The sequence below is a fragment of the Leopardus geoffroyi genome, chromosome B1 (genome assembly GCF_018350155.1).
Source record: "Leopardus geoffroyi isolate Oge1 chromosome B1, O.geoffroyi_Oge1_pat1.0, whole genome shotgun sequence".
Classification (NCBI taxonomy): domain Eukaryota; kingdom Metazoa; phylum Chordata; class Mammalia; order Carnivora; family Felidae; genus Leopardus; species Leopardus geoffroyi.
Genome location: NC_059327.1, coordinates 183,810,459 through 183,832,483, shown reverse-complemented (window position 1 = coordinate 183,832,483; position 22,025 = coordinate 183,810,459). Strand labels below are relative to the sequence as shown.

At 40.5% G+C, this 22,025-nt stretch overlaps 1 protein-coding gene across 5 annotated transcripts in view; it reads left to right on the top strand.

Annotated features, from left to right (window-relative positions):
• STIM2 (stromal interaction molecule 2) overlaps positions 1-3,941 on the top strand; it is a 149,641-nt gene extending 145,700 nt beyond the window's left edge. For all 5 annotated transcript variants that reach the window (XM_045474317.1, XM_045474315.1, XM_045474313.1 and 2 more), the window contains one exon: positions 2,944-3,941. In XM_045474317.1, the coding sequence (XP_045330273.1) occupies positions 2,944-3,421 (478 nt within the window). In that variant the 3' untranslated portion in view covers positions 3,422-3,941. The remainder of the gene's footprint in view (positions 1-2,943) is intronic.
• The last annotated feature ends 18,084 nt before the right edge of the window (positions 3,942-22,025 follow it).

The window sequence follows — 22,025 nt, the reverse complement described above, 5'->3', positions numbered from 1 at the left end:
TTTAGAGACCAGTTTTTGAAATATTTTTAACCTAGCTTAGAATTTCATACACCAAGCAGCCAAGCCACATAGCAGAGTAGAAGTAAATTTATAAAATTCTAACTAAATCAGCTTCTGGTTCTGGAAGCTGAACAGCTTCAGGGAACAGTGATATATGCTGTATAATTAATGGGTATCCACTCCAAAAGGAAGCTAACAGAAAATTCCCTACCAGCGATTGATTTCTGAGTCCTTTCTTTTTATCTGAGCTGCCTTGTGCCCTCTGTAAGCACTCCCCATTATCATATTGTAAAAGCACTTAAAAAGTCTGCAGCACGTGTAACTGTATTGTGTGAAAGCATCATTTAAGTCTTTATTTGCCCAGGGGATTTTGTACCTTCTGAGAGCTTGTAGTGTAATAGAAACAATCTTCACATACATGTGTAAAATACATAGAAATGACCAGTTACATTGAGCCATCTAAGATCAAGGTTTAAAACACGGTATTAACGTGAAAAACATGTCAGAAGTAATATCACTATGTGAATAATGAGAGTAACCACAGGTCATCTGAGGTGAGAGATCATTCAGTTCATTTACTCTATAAATATGAACTTAGTTCCTTGCCGTATGCCGTGCACTTGCTAATAACTTGAGCTGCCAAGACAAGTGAGACAAGGTCCTGGCCTCGCTCTAGCTGGTGGATTATGATCATCTGTGTTCTTGCCTTTCTCCTGTGTCTTCAGCTCTCTTCCTTGTCCCACCTTATTCCTTTTGCCACTTACTTTTTACTGTGACTCTACTTTTTATTTCTTACCGTTTCTTTCAGAGAGTGAACAGTATTTGTGTCATGTGTGGTACATATCAAAACAAGTTAGACATGATCTCTGTTATCTGAGATTTTTTCTCCTTTTCTTTCATCTCTCTCTCCATTTGTTTGTTCGTTCATTCACTCATTCATTCGTATATCACATATTTATTAAATACCCACTGTGAGCTTACCACTACTCCAGTGCAGAGGATACAGAAGTTAGAAAGACTCCCTGTGCTCATTAACTTTTCTTTCTTCTGGAGAGACATATCAAAAGTTAATACAAAATATCATTTTAGGGAGTGGAATTTTCTGGGATGCTACACAAAGGTAAAAAGAAAGAGAATACTTCCTGGATAGAGTGGTTAGGGGAAGTCTCTCTGGAGAGAGAACAGTTGAGCAGTGAGCTGAAAGACATTGAGAAATAAGCCATGTAGAGATGGAGGGAAGGAACATCAGAGGCAGAGGAAACAGGTGCAAGAGCCCTGGGGGAGTCACGAGATCGGCACGTTGGGAGGAACAAGAAGGGGGCCATGATGTAATGAGATGGGGAATGGTGGCCTTCCGCTGGAGGTGTCACCATTGTCCTGATCCTGCTGGGCTTTGTGGACTTGGACAAGGTCTTTGGATTTTAGCCTGAGTATGGGAGGAAGCGTTAGTGAGTTTTGAGCAAGTAAATGATGTGCTGTGAGTTTTTAAAAACCACTTCAGCATCTGTGTAGAGAAGTAGTTAGGAGGGAGGAACAAGAAGGGAAGCGGGGAGACCCGTTAGGACGCCATCACAATCCTTGAGGTGAGTCCAGGGGGGTAGGTAGTTCAGAAAGAGGGGCAGTGCCAGTGGGGGAGTGACAAGTGTTGGATTTGAGGTATATTTTGAAGTAATGGCTGATAGCATTTACTATATGTTGGCCTTGGGGTTGTGAACTTTTGTCTTTTCATTTTCTCTCTTTACTGTGGAGAAGGGGCGGGGGCAAAAATCACAAAGGGATAAATCCATGAGAATTTATTGAATGTCTGCATTTTTAAAAATAGCATTGGGGGGCGTGGGTGGCTCAGGCAGTTAGGTGTTTGACTTTCGATTTCAGGATTTCAGCTCAGGTCCTGATCTCACAGTCTGTGGGATTGAGCTCTGTGTCGAGCTCTATGCTGACAGTGCAGAGCCTGCTTGGGATTCTCTCTCTCTCTCTCTCTCTCTCTCTCTCTCTCTATCTCTCCCTCTCCCTCTCCCTCTCCCCCCCTCTCTCTCCCTCTCCCCCCTCCCTCTCTCCCTCTCTCCCTCTCCCCCTCTCCCCCTCTCCCTCTCTCTCCCTCTCTCCCTCTCTCCCTCTCCCCCTCTCCCTCTCTCTCCCTCTCTCCCTCTCCCCCTCTCCCTCTCTCTCCCTCTCTCCCTCTCTCCCTCTCTCCCTCTCTCCCTCTCCCCCTCCCCCTCTCCCTCTCCCTCTCCCTCTCCCCCTCTCCCTCTCCCTCTCCCTCTCCCTCTCCCTCCCTCCCTCTCTCTCTCCCCCTTCCCCACTCGAGCCCTGTTTCTGTCTCAAAATAAATAAATAAACTTAAGAAAAAAAGTGTTATGTCATTGACTTTCACCTCTCATCCCCCCCTCTCAATTGTACCTCAGCTTCCTTCCCCCATTTTTAAACTTGGGAGAACTTACATTTTAGCTTAGTATATTCCTTTCTTCCTACCTCAGGAAGATATATTTCATCAATTTAATGACAAAAAAATAAAGGGAGAGACAGTGACTAAAGTTCATCTTTTAAAATATATAATGTCAACTGTGTGATTTAGAAAGAAAAAATAGTATTGAAACAAAACACAAAAATAGCTGAAATAAAATTACTAAATCTGTAAAATTTAAACATTTTTATTTGTCTGACAATTGAAGAAGGTGTAACTTGAGTTATGTTTCTTAGATTGGAAGATTCCATTTTTATGGTTCATGTAAATATTAAACGTGGAGCTTTGATAAGTTGTGTTATTTAAAGTAGTAAGTTTCCGATTTTGTCAAAATGCGTGTAGAATTTTAGCATTTCTCCCATTTACATGTTGATAGATTAAAAAATGGAAGTTGTTTTAGTTAGAATTAATCACAGTGTCGGCTGGTAGTCTTAAAAAATATTGATTTAAGATTTTACCTCTGTCTCCCTCTCGTCCAGGGAAGTACCAGACACGGCTTCAGAATGTGACTCCTTAAATTCTTCCATTGGAAGGAAACAGTCTCCTCCCTCAAGCCTGGAGATATACCAGACATTGTCTCCTCGCAAGATATCGCGGGATGAGCTCTCTCTAGAGGATTCATCCAGAGGAGAGTCCCCGGTAACTGCAGATACCTCGCGGGGCTCTCCTGATTGTGTGGGTCTGACAGAAACGAAGAGTATGATCTTCAGTCCTGCCAGCAAAGTGTACAATGGCATCTTGGAGAAATCCTGTAGCATGAACCAGCTCTCTAGCGGCATCCCGGTGCCCAAACCTCGCCACACATCCTGTTCCTCCGCTGGCAACGACAGCAAAGCAGTTCAGGAAGCCCCACACGTCGCCAGGATAAGCAGCATCCCACACGATCTTTGTCATCACGGAGAGAAAAGCAAAAAGCCATCAAAAATTAAAAGCCTTTTTAAGAAGAAGTCTAAGTGAACCGGCTGACTTGATGGAATTCGTTCAAGGGGCATCTTTAAACTGTTACCTCCCATCCTCCACCCCCTCCCTTTTTTTGGTTTTAATTTTAGGAATGTAACTCCACTGGGGCTTTCCAGACTGGATGCCACAGTGGAGTGTCCTAAGGGCAACTGTCTACTGTCTGCTTATTTAAATGACTATATAATCAGTTCATCAAGCCAGTTATTACTGAGAAATCATTAAGAGATGAGACAGTTTACAGTCATTTCTGCCTATTTATTTCTGCTTTGTTATTAGTGATGTATATACAACATTTTGTTGAAAGCCACTATGGACTTACAAGCTTTAATGGACTAGTAAGCCAGCATGGGCTTGCAAAAAGTTCTTGTTTACCACACCATCTTCTTATCTTTCCACAGAGCTATTTACATCCTGGACTAAATAACTTAAAGTAAAACTAATTGCACTACCGTTTTCCAGACTGGAAAAAAAAAAAAAAAAAAATCTCTGCAAGTGAAACTGTATAGAGTTTATAAAATGACTATGGATAGGGGACTGTTTTCACTTTTAGATCAAAATGGGTTTTTAAGTAGAACCTAGGGTTTCTAATTGACTTGATTTCTGGAAATGAAAACCCACGCTTTTATTATGGGAAGCTTCTTTAAATGCATTTAATATTATAAAGTTTCAAGTCCTGCTGTAAAGATCATGTTGTTTTGTTTTTCCCAGGGCTTTCACTGTGATTTACTGCATTGCAGGCTGTATGATAAAATATAAATAATTTAGGGAGAGAAGGCTCTTGATTCCTTACACATGTGGAAGAGTCAAAACTTGATTGAAGGACTTAAACATTCACAAGCTTAAGCTGAGGTTGGGGACGTGGGGATTCAAGCACTTGTTTACAGACTTTGAATAACATCAAAGAAGTTATGGTTTGTGAAGAATTTGTACTGTGGAAAAGATAATAAATTGGAGACATAATTTTGTGGGACTGTGTTGATTTTTGTTGATAACACTCCACTGAAAACACTATACATTTTCTGGAGAGCTCAGTAAGCGGTCGTGTTGTTTAATTGCACTATAAGAAATAGTGATTTGGAAGTTGTCAACAAGTTTCTTTCCATTTTATATTGTTTGTCATACTTTTATGTAGTTTGAAATGTTTAAATGTTCTAATATCAAGATTAACAAATATAAATTTATGGTGCATTTAGATTGTGTCGTATCAATTTGTAAAGCTTGGGGTTCATTGAACAACTAGGTTATTGTAAGGGTAGCTTTTACTGTGGAGATGGTCACATAGAGCAGAAAAGCACGGTCACATCTGGGGAGTTTTTGCCTAAATACTTTTTCTTTTAAAAATTCAGTCATAAATGATGCGGTTAATACAGTGTGGATGGATGTTTGGATGAATAGTGGATACGTATTAGGATGGCTTTTTAGCATTATGGCTAAAATATGTAATGTCCAACCCAGTCCCGCTTAGATGAAAATGCTGATTGATAGGAAGTTTATTTGAGATACGCTCCAAAGAAATACTTTATCAAGAATATGAACAGTCACCTGAAGTCTCCTGAAAGTTGTGGTTGTTTATTCTCTCTACTACTGTTGTTAAAAACTATTGAGGTCTTGGATGATATTTATATATACAGATACTTATATATGTAAGAGACAGTGTTGCAAGGGCAAAAATGGATTGACTGAAGCAGACGTAGTGTTGTGGACCAATCAGAAGGTAAGATAACCTGACAGGTCAGGAGTTGAGCAGTGGCACTGAAGTTTATGGGGTGGGGAGACGCGTGCAGGAAGAAATGAAAAGCGTTCTGGAAAGTTTCTTCAGAGTGAGGGGAATACCTTTATCTTTCTCCTTCTAAACAACCAGGCAGTTCTTCTCTTTGAAAATTGCAAAAAGGGTGAGACTTTGTGGTTTGACAGGTAGAAGAGATAAAAGCCGCTGGGACAGGTTATGGGGTGGGAGAGGATGGCTCTAGGGGCTCCTGCCTGGCCCTCAGCCTGTTGAAGGTTAGCAGGGAATTCTGGGTCAAAGCCACCGACGCTGGTGCGTGGGGGCTGGGGTGGGAGGGGCCGACTCTCAGGAACGCATGGTTTGTGCTAACTTCCATGTGCTTATTTATAAACAAATTCAACCAAGGGATTTTCACTGCTGTGTGTTGCTTCTATTACTTGGCGTTAGTACAGTGCTCTGTATTTACAAACTCAACAGAGCATAATTGAGTTTTAGAAAGTCACAATTTCTGTATCATATCATTTATGTGTGTAGAGTTGGGCATTTGTATGCTTTTTAAACTACCAGTTTGTTAACCTTATTAACCTTATAAAACTATGGTGTTTTTCTGATTTTAAAAGTAATCCCCTCCTTATTGTAAAAAAACGATTCATGATAGAAAAGTATGAAAGAAGAAAAACGAGCAATTGGGTCAAATTCTACTGCCCAGTATAATTGCTTTTCAGACCTTGGTATGTTTTCTGCCAGATCATTTTCTACATATTGATACGTATTTTACATAATTGAAAACATATGTATTTAATTTTACATCATGCTTTTCTCTTAATCTAAGCATTTCTCTAACATCGTTAAAACTTCACGAACAACATTTTAATGACTGTCATATGCCACTGTGTGGATTTACATAATACTTGTAATCATTCTTCTATTATTAACCTTTAGGTTATTTCTGATTTCTGATACGTGAAATACTAGGATTTTACATTTATTGAGCACTCTGTACTAGGCACAGTTTTAAACCCTAATATATATTCTCATATAATCTTTACACCCACCTTGTAAAATAGGTTTGTTTTGTTTTGTTTTGTTTTGTTTTGTTTTGTTTTGTTTTGAAGAAATCATTCCACTGATGAGGAAACTGAGCCCAGAAAGTTAATAGTTTGCTGAAGGTCACATACCTAGTAAGTGGTAGTGTTAACTTCTAAGTCATACATACCACATGAATTCTAATCAACATCTTAATTCCTTAGAATATATATTTTTAGAAGTGTATAGAAAAGCTTAAAGATAATTTATATGTATGTATGTATGTATATATATATATGTATCTACACACACATCGTCTTACATATATACCTTGAGTATAACTGTGTTTGAGGTTTCTTATCTGGATAGCCATGTGTGTAGCCCCCCAATACTTGAGTGTATGAATGCCCCTTCACACTGTCACTTCTGAATTACCATTTGGTTAAAACTTTGCTAATTTAATCGGTAAATAATGTCTAGTATGGTTGGAAAGCTTTTCATGTTATGTATTTTTCATTTCAGTGAAGTGTCTGTTCATGTCCTTTGCCCATTAAGTTCCTGGGGTCCTAGTGTTTTTCTAAATCTTCTACGGTCTTGCAAATGTAGCTATTCTTGTATTCTCCATTTACGAACTAAAACAGTGATTTTTAAAAATCATGTTTGCAGTTTCCATGTTTATTTTTTAAAGTAAGCAAAGGAAAACCTTCATAAAAGTTTTAGTCTTATCTATTGCCTGTTTTTAGGTCTTGAGTGGTTTTTCCCAAAATATTACAAAGACAATATAGAATCCACTTAATTCATTCAACAAATATTGAATAGTCCACCGAGCATCACAGACATCAGCTCTGCAGGTATAGAGACTAATGTGACCAGCACCTCCCCTAAAGGAGCTCCTCAGTATCTAGTAGGGGAGACAGACCGAACAAAAATCCCTATAATACGGGCAGTCACAGAAATGTAAACCAAATGTTGGGAAGGTGGGAGCTAAGGGGGAGAGGGACTATATAGTGCAAAAGTATTTATTAAATCAAGGACCAATGTAATGGTGCTAATTTCCAAGGACATGGAGAGATTTGCTCTGGCTGAAACATTCAGATCCAAGGGCAACTTAGTATTAGGACTTCCACTAACTAGTAGTCTCATTCTAGCAAATGAGCTTGCGGTTACTGAGTTCCAGCCGGATACTTTGTAACAGCTGGGAAGGTCCTTGTTGTGGGGTAAGTTGTTTATCAGAGAGAAGCACAGCATTTGAGCAATCCCCCCGACAGTACTGATAAGACGGTTTCCTTCCGCCTACCCCAACCCTAAAACAAGGTAGTCTTTGTTGAAGGACAGTCTCCTTTGGATTTACCCAGGTAGGCCTGATCTTATCTTGAATCCACTGGCTTCAGGCCAGCCTTGAGGATTTTGCCTCAGTCCCACGCTTGAGCTTTCCTGAGGTTTCCTGCAGGGCTCTGCAGTGGCTCTCGTGGTCCATGACTGGAGGCCCAGATAGGACATTGCAGGGAAGCCTCAGTCCAGATCTTGATTTCTTACCTGTGAAGGGAGTGAGACCGCACCCGGGATCCTTGCATGCGTTACAGGATTTTATCTGCCAGATTCTCCATTGTCCTGATGTCCCAGTTTTTACTGGATTATGCTGTGGTGTCCTCATCAGCCTCCAAAAGTGATTGACACCAGTACACTCAAGGTGAGGCAGACAGTTTGCCTTCCCCTCCTGGAACAGCGCCGTGGTTGTGTCCCAGGGAGACACAGTTGTGCAGCCATTCCAGATCTCCAGGCCTTAGAGCAACAAGCAGAACTTGTGATTCTGCTGCCTTCCCTCTCCCTGGTTTGCCCCGGCAGATTCCGGTTCCCTGTGAAAGTAGGACTCTAGGAGGCTTTAACTGGGTCAAAATGGTTCTTCATCCCTTGGTTCAGATTGTCACATGTTTTGTTTTGTTTTGTTTTGTTTTTTAATATTTATTTTGTGAGCGAGACAGCATGAACGGGGGAGGGGCAGAGAAAGAGGGAGAGAGAGAATTCCAAGCAGGCTCTGCATTGACAGTGGGACCTGAGATCCCAAACCTTGAGATAATGACCTGAGGTAGAATCAAGAATTGGATGCTTAACCGCCTGAGCCACCCAGATGCCCCAAGTTTCTTTTTTTTTTTAATTGAAGTGTAATTGGCATGCAATATCCTATTTGTTTCAGGGGTACATGATAGTGATTCAACATTTTTATACATTACAAAATGACCCCCCCCATGAATGTGGTTACCATCTGTCCTCATACAAAGTTATTACAGTATTATTGACTATATTTCCTATGCTGTACGTTACATCCCCATGACTTACTTTATAATGAGGTTTATACCTCTTAGTCCCCTTCACCTATTTTGCCCACCCCTTAACCTTCTTTACTCTGGTGACTGACAGTTTGTTTCCTGTGCCTGTGAGTCTGTTTATTTTGTTTTGCTTTTTAGATTCTACATGTAAGTGAAATTGTATGTTATTTGTCTTTCTCTGACTTATTTCTCTTAGCATAATACCCTCTAGGTCCATCTATGTTGTTGCAAATGGCAAGATTTCATTCTTTTTTTCATGGCTGAGTACTATTTCACTGTATATACGTACCACATCTTTACTCATCTTTCCGTGGACACTTAGGTTGCTTTCATGGATTGGCTATTGTAAATAATGCTGCAGTGCCCGTAGGGGTGCATATAGTTTCTGAGTTAGTGTTTTGTTTTCTTTGGATAAATACCCAAAAGTGGAATTGCTGGATTGAATGTTCTATTTTTAATTTTGGCGGGGGAGGGGGTGGTGGTGGGATTTTCATACTGTTTTCCTTAGTAGTTGTACCAATTTATATTCCCACCAACAGCATTATAAGGGTTCCCTTTTCTCCACATTCTCACCAAGACTTGTTTGTTTTGTTTTGTTTTGTTTTGTTTTGTTTTTGGTCCTTTTGATACTAGTTAATCTGACAGGTGAGAGGTGATAGCTCATTGCAGTTCTAATTTTCATTTCTCTGATGATTTAATGGAGCATCTTTTTGTACACCTGTTGGCCATCTGTGTGTCTTCTTTGGAAAAAGTGTTCAGCCCATTGTTTAAATTGGGTTGTTTGTTTATTTGATGTTATGTTGTGTGACTGCTATATATATTTGGATATCAACCCCTGTGGAATATATGATTTGCAAATATCTTCTCCCATTTAGTAGGTTGCCTTTCTGTTTCACTGATGGCTTCCTTTGCTGTGCTAAAGCTTTCACATTTTGGCTGCAAATCGTTGTTACATAGCAGCTGCCCTAGTGTTGCAGTTCCGTTAAGAATATCTTGTGTTTATTTCTTAGGTACAGCTTCTTTAATTGAAGCATCGTAGTTCTCAAATAGCCACGTGAGCTAATGGCCCATGTCTGAGAATGTTAACTGCTGAAATACTCTTAAGACCTCTGGTCCCTGAGATGCGGTTGTACCAGATTCTAGGGAGGTTGAAGGACATCACCACTTAGGAACTAGAAAAGGTTTCTAGAGTAAAAATGTGGGTTTTTTTGTTTTGCTTTGCTTTGTTTTTGAAAATCAGCTATTCAAGTTTGATTCTCCTTGAAAAAGCTCTCTATTAACACTCAAGATGTACATCTGTAGCCAAAAAGTAGAATGAAAATAAAAGAAAGGGGGATTGGATTGCAGAGGATAGAATGAAGCCTGGTGCAGCCAGAGGTTACTTTGACCTTTAAAGGTCAGAAGATGAACCTGGAAATAGGACTGGGCATAGGACCTTGGAAAAGGAGGGGAGGTAGGGAGGGAAAGGGTGCATTTATTGTCAAATCACCAACTCTTACTCATTTAATCCCTGAATATTTCTGCTAATGCCCCTGTCTACTGCCCTGAGACCTTGCCTTCTTCATTCCTAATTTTATTAACTTCCACAAGCTAACTGAACCAGCCTCACCCTCTTTTATCCACTTGTGGGTGAGCTCAGCCACACGTTGGATTTTCTCTGATTAAAACCTTTTTGTGCCTTTCCATTGCCTGTAGGATAAAATATAAACAGAGACTAGCGAAAGACCTTGATGTGCTGGGCCCTGCTTTTCCACCATCCCCAGGGCTTACCATTATGGACAGAACCTAACCAGTTACACAGAACTTCGTGCAGTTTCCTGGAAAAGCCAGGCTGCTTGCCACCCACCTCCCTGACTGCACACTCGCTGCTTTTGCCTGAATGTCGTCTCCTTGGGCCACTAACTCAGGACCTTTAACTCAGCTCCAGGACGTCTCCATTCATGTCCTCAGCGTGGATGATCCAGCACTTGTGTGGATGTCCAGAATTTTGTTTATCATAGCACCTCCACGTCATGTGGCAATGGCCAGTTAACGTGTTTGCCCAGTAAACCGAACTGTCCAAGTGCAGGGACTCTGCCTTATTTAGTTTTGAACTCCCAGGGACTGGGCATTTAGGAACTAGATACATAACGTGCCTGATGAATGGATAAATGTCAGACATTATTGCTGCCTTCAATTTTCAGATAGCTAAGGGTATTCATAAGTTTAATGATTAGAAAACAGTTCCAGACTATTTCCCAACATAAATCAGCGTTGCATGCTGTGTTTCCATTGTCTTATATGGAGATTCCAAGGAAGGAAGAGATCAAAATGGCATGGAATGACGAGTATGCTTTCTTCGCAAAACATATTTTTACAGCTGGGCCCTGAATGATGAGTGAGGTCTGAATAAGCCTAATAGGAGAAACAGATTCTTTTCCTACCAGGCTCTGTTTAGGTGTGTGCTTTGTACAAATAGCCTGTTCTGTTTGGAGCTCAGCCCCTCTCCCGAGCCCAGCATTTAATGGCTATGCTACCTATCTGGTAATTAATGCGATTTCTTATACTGTTAGATCTCACTCTTTCAATAATGGCAGAGTGAGCATCTATGATGTGCCGAGTGCTGGGCATACGGCAATAACTAAGATAAATATAGCCCTTTCTTACCTTGTTGAGCAAATCCATAGATAATTGTTTGCATTAATATGTGTGTTATTAGTGCCATGAAGAAAAAAGTCCCCAGAGCCATGGAATTGCTTGATGGAGGTCAAGAAGGACCCTGCTGAGAAAGAGACATTTGCGCTTCACCTTGCAGATTCCGTAGGAAACAGACAAGGAGGAGAACAGGTTTCTAAGTGGCCCAGGCAATGGTAACAGCATGCGTAGAAGGACACCAGAAAAGGAAGAATTGGGTGTGTTCCAGAAGCAGAAAGGAGGTCAGTATGACTGGATTGTGGCCAGGGAGTTAGAGGAAGGGGCAGGATTGTGCAGGGCCTTACAGGCCATAGTTAAGATTTTAGACTCGATTCTGAATCAGTGGGAAGGAATTGAAAGGATTAAAGCATGGGAAAAAACATTCTCTTTTATTTATTTTATCTCTATTGCTTCCAGATAGTTTAAAGGGTAAACACATTGGTTTATATGGCCTTAAATTCCCTCTGAGCACCTGTCACTGAATTAGATACTCAGTAAATATTTAGCAATTTGGCTTCCAAATGGCGGGAGACAAGTATAAGGCCAAGAGTGAGAGGGCACTTCAGAGGACTAACCCTTGACAGAATCTGGGGAGCAGTGGGAAGCGAAGTTAGCAGGGTGGTCAGCACCTTCAGTTAGAGGCTTCGTATTAGCTCCAGTGGCTGTAACAAAACATCATAGGCTGGGGGGCGGGGGGCCGAAACAGCAGAAACTTATTTTCTGAGCCTTGGAGGCTAAAAGCCCAAGACCAAGGTACTAGAAAGGTTGGGCTGTGTTAAGAGTCCCCTTTTGGATTTGCTCACAGCTGCCTTCTTGCTGTGTCTTCACATGGTGCACATACATGTGAACACCCCCACACACGCAGAGAACGTGCCAGTCCTATCAGATAAGGACCCCACCCTTATGACCTAGCTTATGCTTAATTACCTCCCTGTAGGCTCTGTCTCCAAATACAGTGACCTTAGGAGTTAGACCTTCAACATATGAATTTGGGGGGACACAGGTAAATATATAACGTGAAACCACCAAAGCGGCGATTCTCAGTAGGGGGGGGGGTATGAGTCGGTAGAACTAAGGATCCTTCTCAAACTTGATATTTAAAGGACCTTGGGAGTCCTTGGGAGTTTCAGTTTTGTTTAATCCTAGGCTAGAGACTCAGAATCTACATTTTTTTCAACAATCTCTCTGGGATGATTCTGATCGTATCAGGAAACAGTTGCTATATTTCTGTATTTGGGAAATATATTCCATTCCCTCTTTCCACTTTCTCTGTTTTTGTTTTTGTTTTTTTCCCTGATTAGAGTTGAGAGAAGTGACCATTTTCTAGGCCAGCGCAGGAAACACATCTGGCCTTTAGCTCTCTTACGCTCTATTATTTGCCCTGCCGTGACTGACTGGACTGCTAAGCCACAATCTTCTGTGTCGTTGGCTGGATGCGTGCCTTTCACGTCTAACTTTCCCACAAGTGGATTGCAAGGCCGAGATTCGAAGGAGAGAAAATAGGAAGCACAGTTATGAGCTCAGAAATTTGAAGAGGATTGCATTCAGTTGCAAGTCACAGAAGACACGGCTAAACAATGAGTGGCTCGAAGAATCAGGGGTTTCGTGTCCTGCTCTGACGGGATGTGCAGAGGTAGGACGGTGGCCCTGTGATGCCTTGAGACTGAGCCCCTCCACTCTTCACGTACTCATCCGGAGTTGCCTCGTGGCCCAAGATCACTGTGCGACTTCTGGCATCACGCTCGCATGCCAGCCAGGAAGAAGGTCAAAGGCATCATGGTGGTGCCAGCTGACACTAGTCCCTTGTGAAGAGCTTTTCAGGAAGCCCCACCCAGCACCTGCCTCTTCTCAGCTCCTCGGCCGCAACTGTGCCCACATGGCTATCCTCAGCTGGAGAAGCTGGGAAATAGAGTGGTTTAGCATGTATGCATGTACGTGTCTACGTATGTCTGTTGCTGCCCTCGAATACACCTGGGGTCCTACCGGGAAGAAAGGAGGGTGCAGCGGATGTTGAGTAAGTAACTAGAAACCTCTGCCGCAGGGACAAGGTGAATTCTTACGTCTAACTCTACCTGGGAACTCTGCTCTCCAGGGCAGAAGTGTGCGTGGATGCAAGAGAGTGTCACCGGGCGCTTGCCTGACCCTGAGATAAATCGTAAAATGTTCTGAGTTTCTACCATGTGCCAGAAACCATTCTAGATGCTGGCGAATACAAAAGGGACAAAAGTAAGCACAAGGGACAAAACCCCTGCCCTGGAGGGGTCTGCACTCCAGCGGGGGACCCCATAAACAGAGGCCCTATGTAGTACGTGGGGTGAAGGACATTAGGAATGCCCAAGCAGTGGGGGTGGAGCTGATGGGCTGCCATTTTCAGATGGGAGCTCAGGGAAGTCCAGAGTTAGGAAGCGGGCACTGGAGTGACAACGCGAAGTGAGGGATGGAGTCGTGCCACGACCCCGGAAGGAGCGTCCGAGGCAGAGGCATCGGGAACAACAGATACGAAGGCCCTGGGTTCTTTCCGTACTTCTGATGTTTGCTTGTTTTATGGGTTCTCACATTTTGGTCTTAATTTCTCCATATGGACATTGGTAGGTGCCATTCAAAAGGGCCACTCGGTAGGGGTACCGGGTGCTTTCCTCCCACTTTGGAAGAAGCGAGGTGCCTGAATGTACATCTTGAGCAATTAAACGCCTTTGCTCCCTTCTCTCCACCGCCTGAATCCTGTTTCCTTAGTTCCTTATTCTTTGGGAGACTAGACGCTGTTGTAATTATGAAAACGGACTTTGGCGTCTTGAGAGCTCTGAGCAGGAGCCCTGATACTTCCTGTCTCTGATATTAGGCAAATAACTGATCCTCTCAGAGTCTGTTTGCTCATCTGTGAAGTCGGATGCTGATGCCTCCTTCATTATGTTGTGAGTATCAGAGGAGATGGTATGTGTAGAGGGACCACCACAGCCTGGGTGACTATCAGGTATCCCTACCCTTTCCCCTTCCTTGTGATCTGCAACCCCCAGGCACATAGAATATCTGGGATAAGTCAAGTGCTGTCCTATGAATAAAAAACTTACACTTGACCAGCGTGTGAGAGCCTCTTGTCACATTTATATTCTTAAAAAAAATTTTTTTTTAGTGTTTATTTAATTTTTGAGAGAGAGAGAGAGAGAAAGACAGAGCATGGGTGGGGGAGGGTTAGAGAGAGAGGGAGACACAGAAACTGAAGCAGGCTCCGAGCTGTCAACACAGAGCCTGATGTTGGGCTCGAACCCACAAACTGCAAGATCATGACCTGAGCTGAAGTCAAACGCTCAACCGACTTGTTTTATGGGTTCTAATGGGCACCCAGGTGCCCCTCTATTCTTTTTTTAAAAAAAAATTTTTTTTTTCAACGTTTATTTATTTTTGGGACAGAGAGAGACAGAGCATGAACGGGGGAGGGGCAGAGAGAGAGGGAGACACAGAATCGGAAACAGGCTCCAGGCTCTGAGCCATCAGCCCAGAGCCTGACGCGGGGCTCGAACTCCCGGACCGCGAGATCGTGACCTGGCTGAAGTCGGACGCTTAACCGACTGCGCCACCCAGGCGCCCCTCCACTATTCTTTTTTTAAGAAGTGTTTATTTATTGAGAGAGAGAGAAAGAGAGAATGTGCACAGTAGTGGGGTAGGGGCAGAGAGAAAGGAGCAAGAGAATCCCAGAGCCCAATACCAGGTTCGAACTCACAAACTGTGAGATCACGTCCTGAGCTGAAACCAAGAGTCAGATGCTTAACTGACTGAGCCACCCAGGTGCCCCATCATATTTATGTTCTTCAATGAAGTTACGTTTGCCAGCCTGTTCCTGCACCCCACCCCAAAGTCTTTTGAGAGGTTGAGATGACACCCTTAACTACTGGAGTGTCAGCAGTGCTGCTCCCCCTGAAATGTCATCATCAGGGACTGTCCACTTGTACACTCCATCTCCATCTTCGGTGCTGGTTCCTTTGCTCCGTGTCACCTTTCCACCCTTGTCATGGAGCCCAGTCTCTGGTACCATCCCCTTTCTCTATGTCCATCGACAACATTCTAGCTTTCTTCCTGTGTTCTCCTCCCAGAATTTCACAACACATCATTGCAATCGCCTGGAACGTGCTCCCACTCGTCCCTGGTTCCCCAGCAGAAATCCCACATAGAGATTAGCAGAGCCAACTAACTCCCTTTTCAGCTCTGACTCCCAGGTTGTTCCAAACAGGCCCCCTTTCCAACTTCTATCAGTGGCCGCTCAAGTCCTTACGACGCCTTCACATCACCCACAACACCACCATGCCCTCCGGCCCAGGAACAGATGGCTTATTTGGTATGAACATCTTCAACTTCTTATCCTGGAACCTACAAAATTATCTATGTGTACAGCTATACTTTCCTCTTTTCTACACTATCAGAGGAAAAAGTTGGTTATTTTTCTTGCCAAGAGTCATCCAGCCTTCCTGTTTGTGAACTTTGTGCTTTCCTGTTTTTCTTGGGATTTGACCCATTGCCTCGTCTTTACTATATCTTTAATATTTCTCTTACCATGGCATTTTTAAAAATTGTGAAACAGGCTCAAATCTTTATTATCTTAAGAGAAGAAAAAACATAATTGTCTCTAGCTTATATATATATATCTTCCCCAAGCATCTAGGAAGGAGGTCAATGATTATATACCTAATTTTTAAATTATTTTATTTATATTATATATAATTATATAATATATTATTTATATATTATATAATATATTATATAATTATATATAGTATATTATATAATATATAAAAATATATTATTTATATAATATATAATATATTTATATATAATATTTATAAATATATATTTATTTATAAAACATTTATTAAATTAATGAAGGACTCAGTGAAATGGTAAAGCTATTCAAAGAAAATGGAAAACTAGGTATATAAAGTCATTAAAAGGGTGGTAGGATGAAATTGCTAAATCATATATAACATAAATCATAACTTTTGGGTTATAATATTTTCATTTCCATCTCTACAGGGACAAATTTCATTTTCATTCACATGGAACAAAAATAATGTCCATCTCTGTGTTTTTATGAGTTAGCATTTACCCTTACAGAGTCAAAAAATATCCTAGACAGTAAATAAAGTTGCACCATCCTAGAGAATCAGAATAACTCTGGACAGGCTTGTTGTTCAACACAACACTGAAATGACAGTCAGAAATCTCTCTGCCAACTTCTGGGGTTTGGACACCATTTCTAACAGCTATCCCTTGTGATCATAAATAATCTCTGAGGATTATCCTTGATCACTAAAGCTGGTCTAATTTTATTTTGTTCTGATTCATTAACTCATTAACATTGGTGCAGTGGGAAGTATTTATATATATATACACACACACACACTTATATTTATATATTTATATTTATATATTTGTATACATTTTTTACTTATATAAAATATATTATATATATTTTACTTATATATACTTTATATATATATTTATATTTTATATAAATATATTTTATAAATATAAAATACTTCTATATATTTTTACTTATATAATATATATATTATACATATTTATATTTTATATAAATATATTTTATAAATATAAATATATTTTATATCTATATATTATATATTTATATATCTATATATATTTTTACTTATATATTATATATAAATATATATATTTTTTACTTATATATATATAAATTTTTTTACTCATATATATATATATATATACATATATATATGTGTGTATATATATATATGTAAAAGTTTCCTTGGAGTATGGTCAACAAATCTAGTGATGTGTCATATTGAACAACTACTATGACCAAAAAAAAAAGAAAAATTTAACCTCTGTCTGAGTCCATTCTCACATGGAATCTAGCATTATATTTTCAATGGGCTCTATTATTCCAGAGAAATCTTTATTGCTCTTATTTGCATTTGTGTTCTGTGACTAGAAAACCAAAGCCAAGGAATGTATTTCTACCAGTTTTGCTTGCAGTACCTGTAAATGTTAATGAATTTGTGCATTTCTCTCTTTCCTTGAGCCACCTTCCCCCCCCCCCCCCCCGCCTTCCGGCAATCTGCTAGGTACTGATTTGCCAGGAAATGATTTTTCTTTTCCATATAAAATTCCAGGACCTCAAAAACCACAGAAAAGGTGCCAGAATGGTCTCTGGGGAGGGCTTTGTGAGCTTTGATTCCACATATGAAGCACACTTGTTGCCCAATGAGGGGCTTATCATACCCCGTTAAATGAGATTTATTTTCGTATGAGACTTCAACTATAGCTTTGCTTACGCAATTAACTTCCTAACCATATCCTGCTTAAAACCAAAAACCAAAAACCAAAAAACAAACCAAAAGAACCTCTTATTGACCTCTTGGAAAACTCTCATGTTTTTCAAGCAAAGGGACTTAGTAAAGTATTTGTCTCTGAATTTTGAGGTGTCTGTGAGGACAAAACATAATTTAAATAATGTTTTATTTCAGTTTGCAAAAGTATAGTCTAAAACCCAGATCAGCAAACTCTGTACAGGACCAGATAATAATCATTTCCAGTTTGTGGGCCATGGCTCTCTGTTGCAAGATTTGTGCTCAGATCTGCCATTGTAGCAGGAGGAAACTATAGACAATATGTAAACAATGGGCTTTCCGTTGACTGACCTGTGGTGAGCTGGATTTGGCTCATGGACCAGTTTGCTAACTCCTGGTTTAGAGATGGGCGCCTGGGTGGTTCAATCAGTTAGGCATGCTCTGTGCTAACAGCTCAGAGCCTGAAGCCCACTTCGGATTCTGTGTCTCCCTCTCTCTCTCTCTGCCTGTCCTCTGCCCATACTTTCTCTCTCTCTCTCTCTCTCTCTCTGTGTCTCTCAAAAATAAATAAAACATTAAAAAAAATTTAAAGTTTAGGGATAGTGCAAGAAGAAAGAGAAAGGGCTTTATCATGTACCTGTAACAAAATAGAACATTAAAAATAATACCAAGATACAATAAATAAGTAGGTAAATAATATCCCCAAACAACCACAATTATATTCACCTTATCAATTTTTTTTCCAGTTCATGTGATTAATACTTTTTGCACAGGATGTTGGGTCTTCAGTCTGCTTTTACAAAGTTGCTGCTTCTGGATTGAAAGAATCCTGGAAGTCATGACTCAGTCCCCTGACCTATTTGGTAGTTGGCTAAGGGGTGTCAGCTTAGAAGTCTGTACCTATGAATCCATTACTTAAATTATCAATAGGTAAGAGTAACTAGTCCTTTTCATTGAGGTTCTGAGGATGTGTGTCTTTGTTAAACACCTACTTTTAGCCTGTGGCTTATAGCAAAGTCTCCAGGTAGGCGTGACAGGAAAGCCAGAAGTCGATGACAGGATTGAGTAGTGGTGGCACTTTTACTTTTTATTTATTTTCACAGGAGTCAAGGATATTGGAATGGAGGAAAGCAAAATCATCTGTAAGGGTGATGTTATGAATAACTATTTTATGAGATTTGGGCAAGGACATTGACAACTCTTTGGGATATTCCTAAAACATACAATCTCGAAGAAAAAAAAAGGTTAAGCCTTTTTTGGGAAGGTTAAGCTTCTCCTTTCCATTTAGCTCTCAGGCAGCTCTCACCTTTATTTTTTCCCCTGGACTCAATCCGTTGCCCTTTTCTCTCATCCATTGTGTGTTTTTTCTGAGAAATGTTTTCTCTATTGCTCTGATATCTGATGGGCATTGAGGAGGGCACCTGTTGGGATGAGCACTGGATGCTGTATGGAAACCAATTTGGCAACAAATTATATTTAATATAAAAAAAATCTGATATCAAGTGTCTCTATACTAACAAATTGCATTTTTGTAAATCTTGCTAATTCTCATAATCTCCCCCCTGGATGTCTCCACCCATAGGTCTCAGAATCATAGAAAAGGAGACTCGATCTGTTTAAATTGGAACTTCTTGGAACTTCCATGCTTACCCTGATGGGGTAACTGACCTGCCGTAAACAATGTAAAACAGATCAATATATATGAGGAAGTTAGTTTCAGGCATTAAAAAACAAGTAATGTCAGACCATTTAAGAAAAGGGAAGTATATCAAGTGAACCATGTACGTCACCCAGATGTCTGCTTGGGGCACTTTTTGGACTGCAGTGGGGTGTGCAGGTGCATAGGGGCTTCTTATGGGTTCTTAGCTATAAGTTAGGCTGTGCATACAGAGAGTGGCTTCATAAGGCTTACGAAAGACTGGTTGCTGATGGGCCAGTGGTTGTGAAATGCTGTGAAACATTGAGTTTTGGCCAGTCCAGGATGGAATGTGTTCAGTGAACACTGGGCATTCAGTTGAGGCCATATTCTAGGAGTAGGAACCATGCCCTAGACCAGAGGTTGGGAAACTGGCCAAATCTAGCTTGTGGCCTTTTTTTGTGTGGCCAATGAACTATGATTGTTTTTTTTTTTTTTACATTTTTAAGAGGTTGTTCAAAAGCAACAGCAGCAGGAGGAAGAGGTGAGGGAAGAAGAAAAGGAGGAAGAAAAGAGAGGAAAAAGGAGACAGAAACCGTACATTGCTCATAAGGCTAAAATATTTATTACCTGGTCTTTTATAGACAGTATTTTCTACCCCCCTATAATATAGTAAAGGCCTCATCCTGATATGAAGAATGAATATGAAATAGAACCACCCTAACAAAACAAACAATCAAACAAACAAACAAACAAAAAAAACAAGAGTAAGGAAATTAGCCAGTAATTAGCTGCTTTGCAAAACAAATCTAAACCTTTTTTAAAGAAAACAACATAATCCAGACTCCACAGATGGCCCACAATGTTTAGCATACAACGAAACATTGCTAGACACATGAGAAATTAGGATTGTGTTACCTATGGTCAAGGAAACAGTAACTAGTCAATAGAAATAGACTTTGATATGACCCAGACATTGTACTTAGTAGACTAGGACCTTAAAACTACCATTATATGTATGTTAAGAAACTAAAAGGAAAGGATGTACACAATAAATTAACAGATGGGAGATCTCAGTGGAGAAATGGAACCATATGGAAATTCTAAAACTGTATTATGATATTGCAAGTGGAAAGTTTATTGGATGAATTAAACAGCAAATTGGAGACTTCAAAAGAAAAGGACAGTGAGCTTGAAGAGAAGGCAATAGAATTGTCCTCTCTGAGGAAGAAAGGTAAAAAAGATGAAAACAAGGAACAGACCCTCAGTGACCTCTGGGAGACTGTTAAACTGTCTATTAAGAATCCAAGAAAGAGGGGGAGTGGAGTAGAAAAATGTCTGAGGAAATAATATCTGACAGTTTCCCAAGTGTGGTAGGAAAATAATTACTCATCTAAGAGCTCAGCAAATTCTAAACGAGTACAAAGAAAACCATACTTAGACACATCATAGTCATCCTTCTGAAACCAAAGATAAAAGGAATATTTTAAAGACAGCCAGGGGAAAAAAGACCAAATATTTACAGAGGAACAGTCATGCCTCTGACAATGCTCCCAAGAAACAATGAAGGACAGAAGAAAATGGAGGAACATTTTTAACATTTTGGAAGAAGAGGAAAAAAATACCTGTCATTCAAGAATTCTCTATATAACATGGATATCCTTCAAAAGTTAGGAAAATAAAGAGATTTTCTGATAAATAAAACCAGAAAACTTGTGGCAAGCAGACAAGCACTGCAAGCAAGGCTAAAGGAATTTTTTTTTTTTTCAACGTTTATTTATTTTTGGTACAGAGAGAGACAGAGCATGAACGGGGGAGGGGCAGAGAGAGAGGGAGACACAGAATCGGAAACAGGCTCCAGGCTCTGAGCCATCAGCCCAGAGCCCGACGCGGGGCTCAAACTCGCGGACCGCGAGATCGTGACCTGGCTGAAGTCGGACGCTTAACCGACTGCGCCACCCAGGCGCCCCAAAAGGAATTTTTTTTAGCCTAAAGAGTAATATCAGTGGAAACAATGAAACGATGAAAACAAATGAAACAAACAAGAGGAACAATGAAAACAAACAAGAAAGATGGGAAAAATAGAGGACCAATAGTAAGATAGTGGAATTAAACACAATCATATTAATTACTTAAAGTGAATTGACTGAACTCTCTTTTTTTTTTTTTAAGGGACACTTGATTTTTTTTTAAGTTTATTTATTTATTTTGATAGAGAGAGGGAGAGAGTACACGTGAGCAGGGGAGGGCCAGAAAGAGAGGAAGAGAGAGAATCCCAAGCAGGCTCCATGCTGTCAGCTCAGAGCCCAAAAAGGACTCAAACGCATGAGCCTTGAGATCATGACCTGAGCTGAAGTCGAGTTAGATGCTCAACTGACTGAGCCACCGGGGCGCCCTTTGACCAAACTCTTCATTTAAGAGGCAGAGACTGGATAGAAATGTAAGACTCAACGACACGCTAATTATAGACAATGCAATTTAAGTGCATGTAAATATATGTATTTTGAATGAAAGAAGGGAAATGATATGCAATAAAATAGTAAGCATAAGAAAGCTGCTGTGCCTAAATCAGTTTCACACAAAGTAGACTTCAAGACAAAGGTGTTTATTGCATGTAAATAGGGACTTTTCATAATGGTGAGTTAATTCACCAAGACGTCTCAGAAACCCTAACTACATATATGAATGCACAGGATAACAGACCTTTAAAACACATGAAACAAAAACTCACAGAATTAAAGCAGGGACTAGACAAAGCCACAATTATAACTGGAGAATTTCATACCTTGTTTTCATAGGTTGGTGGATAAGAAGGCAAAATGAGATCAGTAAAAGAAGAGTGGGAGAGGGGTGCACCCCCCTTCCCCCCCCCCCACCTACACTGACCACTTAT